At 35.6% G+C, this 4,986-nt stretch overlaps 1 protein-coding gene across 1 annotated transcript; it reads right to left on the bottom strand.

Annotated features, from left to right (window-relative positions):
• LOC127684378 (olfactory receptor 4C15-like) lies at window positions 1–936 on the bottom strand. Its single transcript, XM_052181314.1, has one exon. It carries the CDS (start codon window positions 934–936, stop codon window positions 1–3), a length of 936 nt encoding a protein of 311 aa, XP_052037274.1.
• Window positions 937–4,986: the final 4,050 nt, after the last annotated feature.

Below are 4,986 nucleotides of genomic sequence, written 5' to 3'. Positions count from 1 at the left end.
TTAAAATTTGTCAGAGACCATCCTAAATCTGTTCCACATTTTCCTAATGGCATTTTTCATTTCTTTATTTCTGAAAGTGTAAATGATAGGATTGAGCAATGGAGTCATGATGCTATCGAACACAGCCACCTTTTTCTCAAAAGATGATGCAGATGTAGCTCGTGCATATATAAATATGCATGGTACAAAGAATGAAACCACAACAGCAATGTGGGATCCACAAGTGGAGAGTGCTTTCCATCGCCCTTCGGAACTGTGACTTCTAAGAGAGAACAAGATGACAGCATAGGAGATCAGCAACATAGAAAAGATTATGATGCAGATAGACCCACTGTTGGCAAACACTAAAAGGCCATAAACATAAGTGTTAGTGCATGCCAACTCCAGTAATGGGAACAAGTCACACATGAAATGATCGATGACATTGGGTCCACAGAAGGGTAGTTGCAAAGTGAAGATAATTTGTATGATAGAATGTAAGAATCCCCCTGTCCATGCTATCCCCACCAGTGTGCCACAGAGCCTCCAGTTCATTATGGAAGAGTAGTGTAAGGGCTTGCAAATAGCTACATATCGGTCATAGGCCATGGATATTAGGACAATCACTTCCACTGCAGCAAAAAAATGTACAGCAAAGATCTGTGTCATACAGCCTTCAAAAGATATGGTTTTGCTGTCATTAAGAGAGTCAACAATCATCTTTGGTGTGATGACTGAAGTAATGCATGCATCCAGGAAGGACAGAAATGCCAAGAAGAAGTACATGGGTGATCCAAGCAGTGCAGGAGTGCAGAGGATTGTCACTGCAATTATTATGTTGCCTCCGATTGTTGCCATGTAGGTAAAAGAAAATACAACAAATACTATTTTCTGAACATTTGGGTTCTCTGAAAGTCCCAGGAGGATGAACTCTGTTACAATACTTTTGTTTGGCATGATAACTCAAAACAAATTTAGCATTTTAATTTATGTATGTATGTGTATGCTTTTTGTTCTTTGCGATGTGTGTGTTTGTATGTGTAGGTGCTATGGTCTTTGTGTAGAGGTCACAGAACAATTAGCAGGAGTCTCTCTCTCTATGCTGTGAATTCTTAGATTTGAACATAGGTGTCCAGTCTTGACAACAAGTGTCTTTGCCACTGAGACTTCCCTCTTGCTGAAACTGTCATAATTTAAGTCCGTAATTATTAGAAAAAAAATGCTTCAAACAAATTTACAGTACTTTTAACAGGCATTTTCCCTGATATATAAACTCATATTATTTAATTCCATTGATATTTAGAATAAAAATAAGAAAAATCATTGAAAGGAAGAGTTGATAATCAGGTAGAATTGAAGAGATAAATAACACATTATTAAAAATAATCTCATTTGTGTTAAAAGAGATGAATTTAACCTGCTTGATGAAAAGAAAGAAACAGTTCATCTTTAAAGTGTGAGCTTTTTTCATTCTCCAGTGGCTTCCTTGTAAGAAATGTTAAAAGGCATCGTAAAACTTTATTCTATGCATGAACACAAAGACCACAATTTATTTTTCATGTCTTCCAGTACCCATCCAAACACTCTGCTACACCAATTGATGAAGTGGCAGGATGTAATTTAGAATGCACATAACATTCTTGGAAATATTTCAAATTTTCTTCAATATCTGGAAAAAATTAAGTCTAAACTGAATTAATAAAAATAGCACAAACCAGAAATAAACATAATAAAGAAATCTATTTGTGAAGTATTGAGTTGTATACATGATGAACAAAATTGTGTTATGATGTTGCTTTAAATCGGCATTTTAAAATGTGACCTTAGCTCAATAAAAATAATGTCTGTTGTCATGATAACAATGATAAATAATTCACAGAAAACTGTTGCTAAATAAATAATTTAAAATTATAAAAGAAGGTTATGAAGTTGGAAGGAAATAATAGGAGCCTATGTTAGAGTCTGAAGAGATGGATAAATAAGATACATTTTGAACATGTGTAAAATTAAGCATAAAGACTTAAAAGTCATTGGCCAAGCACCTCTGTATAATTTGGCTATATCCAATTAGGCATATGATGGAAAGAAATAAGAGTTATACTATAATATAGAGTCTTGATACTTCTTTGCTATCTATAATACAGTCTGATACCTTGTTTTAGGAAGTATAATTTTGTTACTTACATGGTTTAAATGTGTATGGATTTAGTATATGAGATATATTTATAAACAGCTTACCTGTTAAGTCTAAGGTTATGGAGTAGAATCAGATTTGAAAATGTTAAAACACTGCTCATGATGACATGTTTACAATTCTAATTATAGATTCCAATTCTAATTACAATTCATTCTTTTGAAAGTCCAGCTTCATTGTCTACTGAAATTTTTTTATCAATCAGTTAGACAAATAGCCTGGCTTTTGAGCTGGTTTTTCTCAAGAATGTATCACTTGTAAAATGTCAATATCCTCTCCTGTATATACATTGCATGTATTATAAAATATAAATTTGGTACATGAATAGTATGTGTACATATACACAATTTTAAAATAATTGTTCATATGCAGTAAAGAATTTGTAGTAAGAGAAAATATAAGGTGATTAATGACTGCCACTTAGAGACTTATAGTATATACAAACAGTTTTACATGTTTATGTAGGTCCAAAAAAATTAAAACACACAAAACAAATAAAAGAAAAACAGGGCATGCTGTCTAATACACAAAAACAACTAACTACTAACCATTTGGATTTGAGCTTAGTACAAGGAGACAAGGATGGATCAATTCGCATTTACAGAGTTTCTGTAAGGCAAAGGACACCATCAAGAGGACAGATCGGCAACCAACAAATTGGGAAAAGATCTTCACCAATCCTACATCAGATAGAGGGCTAATATCCAATATATATAAAGAACTCAAGAAGTTAGACTCCAGAAAACCGAACAACCCTATTAAAAAATGGGGTACAGAGTTAAACAAAGAATTCTCACCTGAAGAACTTCGGATGGCGGAGAAGCATCTTAAAAAATGCTCCACTTCATTAGTCATTAGGGAAATGCAAATCAAAACAACCCTAAGATTTCATCTTACACCAGTCAGAATGGCTAAGATTAAAAATTCAGGAGACAGCAGGTGTTGGAGAGGGTGCGGAGAAAGAGGAACACTCCTCCACTGCTGGTGGGGTTGCAAATTGGTACAACCACTCTGGAAAGCAGTCTGGCGGTTCCTCCGAAAACTGGGCACCTCACTTCCAGAAGATCCTGCTATACCACTCCTGGGCATATACCCAGAGGATTCCCCACCATGTAATAAGGATACATGCTCTACTATGTTCATAGCAGCCCTATTTATAATTGCCAGATGCTGGAAAGAACCCAGGTATCCCTCAACAGAAGAGTGGATACAAAAAATGTGGTATATCTACACAATGGAGTACTATTCAGCCATTAGAAACAATGAATTCATGAAATTCTTAGGCAAATGGATGGAGCTAGAGAACATCATACTAAGTGAGGTAACCCAGACTCAAAAGGTGAATCATGGTATGCACTCACTAATAAGTGGTTATTAACCTAGAAAACTGGAATACCCAAAACATAATCCACACATCAAATGAGATACAAGAAGAAAGCAGGAGTGGTCCCTGGTTCTGGAAAGACTCAGTGAAACAGTATTTGGCAAAACCAGAACGGGGAACTGGGAAGGGGTGGGAGGGAGGACAGGGGAAGAGAAGGGGGCTTACGGGACTTTCGGGGAGTGGGGGGGGGCTAGAAAAGGGGAAATCATTTGAAATGTAAATAAATTATATCAAATAAAAAAAAAAAGAATGCAAAAAAAAAAAAAAAAAAAAAAAAAAGAAAAATAAAGGCTGAGGATATATTTAAAATATTTATAGTTCAGGACATAGAGACTCAGGGGAGAAAGAGTGAGGAAGGAAGAATTAAGGAAGAGAGGAGGAGATGAGGGGAGGAATGGAAAGAAGAGAAGAAGGGAAGAAGAATAAAGATCTTTGTACCCTGCCGATATCATTATCTGGGGATCAGGGCAGTAATCACTTCTCAAGTGCTGTGTTCTGGTCTCCACATGCATCATTTTGTTTGCTTCTATAACGAGAGAACTTTTCATACCATCCCCAATGAAGATGACAAATTTGAGCTCCCAAGTTCATGCAATTAGCTCAAAAAATGAAGCTATGAAGCCAAAAGTCAGAAAGAGAGAGTTTTAATCACAATACTGTGATCACAACATCGAGAATTTAAACCACTTTGTCACAATACAAAAATTCTGTCTTAAAAGGCAAAATTGTGGCTTGCAATTCTCACCATATATTTGCATAGACACCTCCTGTTTTCTATGCCAGAAATTCTGTTCACTGGAGACAAAAACACAGTTAATATCCAACTCTTCCTTCTGTTTCTAAGAGTAGAGGAAAATACTGGTTGGCAGTAGAGGTGAAGAATTTGTCAATAAATTTTCTGGTCCTGTCCTTCTTAATTGTGGGTTTAGGTTAAAATAAAAATGTAGGAGCTTAAAAAAAAAAAATGTAGGAGCTTGAATGCAAGTGGAATTTAAAGAGGCTTCCCCAGAGCTCATGAGCCAGTAAGATTGATTCTCAGTCCTGTAGGACTTAGGGAATGGCTTCTCATGAGGTTATTTATTTATTTATTTATTTAACTTATTTATCTTTCCATTCATTTATATCTCAAATGCTATCCTACATCCCGGTTACCCTTTCACCAATACTCCATCCCACATCCCTTCACCACCTCTCCTTTGCTGGTATGAAGGTGCTCCCCCACCCACCGACTCTCTCAGAAATAATTTTGAAGGCTTTTTAAATTACTGAAACACATAAAACTTTGATGTGCTAACCAAATTACTGTTTGTTTATAAATTCTCACATTTCTAATGATATATATATATATATATATGTGTGTGTGTGTGTATGTGTGTGTGTATGTGTCGTATAATGAATGAAATGTGGTGTTTCATTGAAGTGTTCAAGC

The sequence above is a fragment of the Apodemus sylvaticus genome, chromosome 5 (genome assembly GCF_947179515.1).
Source record: "Apodemus sylvaticus chromosome 5, mApoSyl1.1, whole genome shotgun sequence".
Taxonomy (NCBI): domain Eukaryota; kingdom Metazoa; phylum Chordata; class Mammalia; order Rodentia; family Muridae; genus Apodemus; species Apodemus sylvaticus.
Note: the sequence above shows the minus strand (reverse complement) of the source record. Positions and strands in the feature narration are given on the sequence as shown.

Coding starts and splice junctions, on each gene's coding strand:
- LOC127684378 (XM_052181314.1), bottom strand. CDS start 936: ATGCCAAACAAAAGTATTGTAACAGAGTTCATCCTCCTGGGACTTTCA.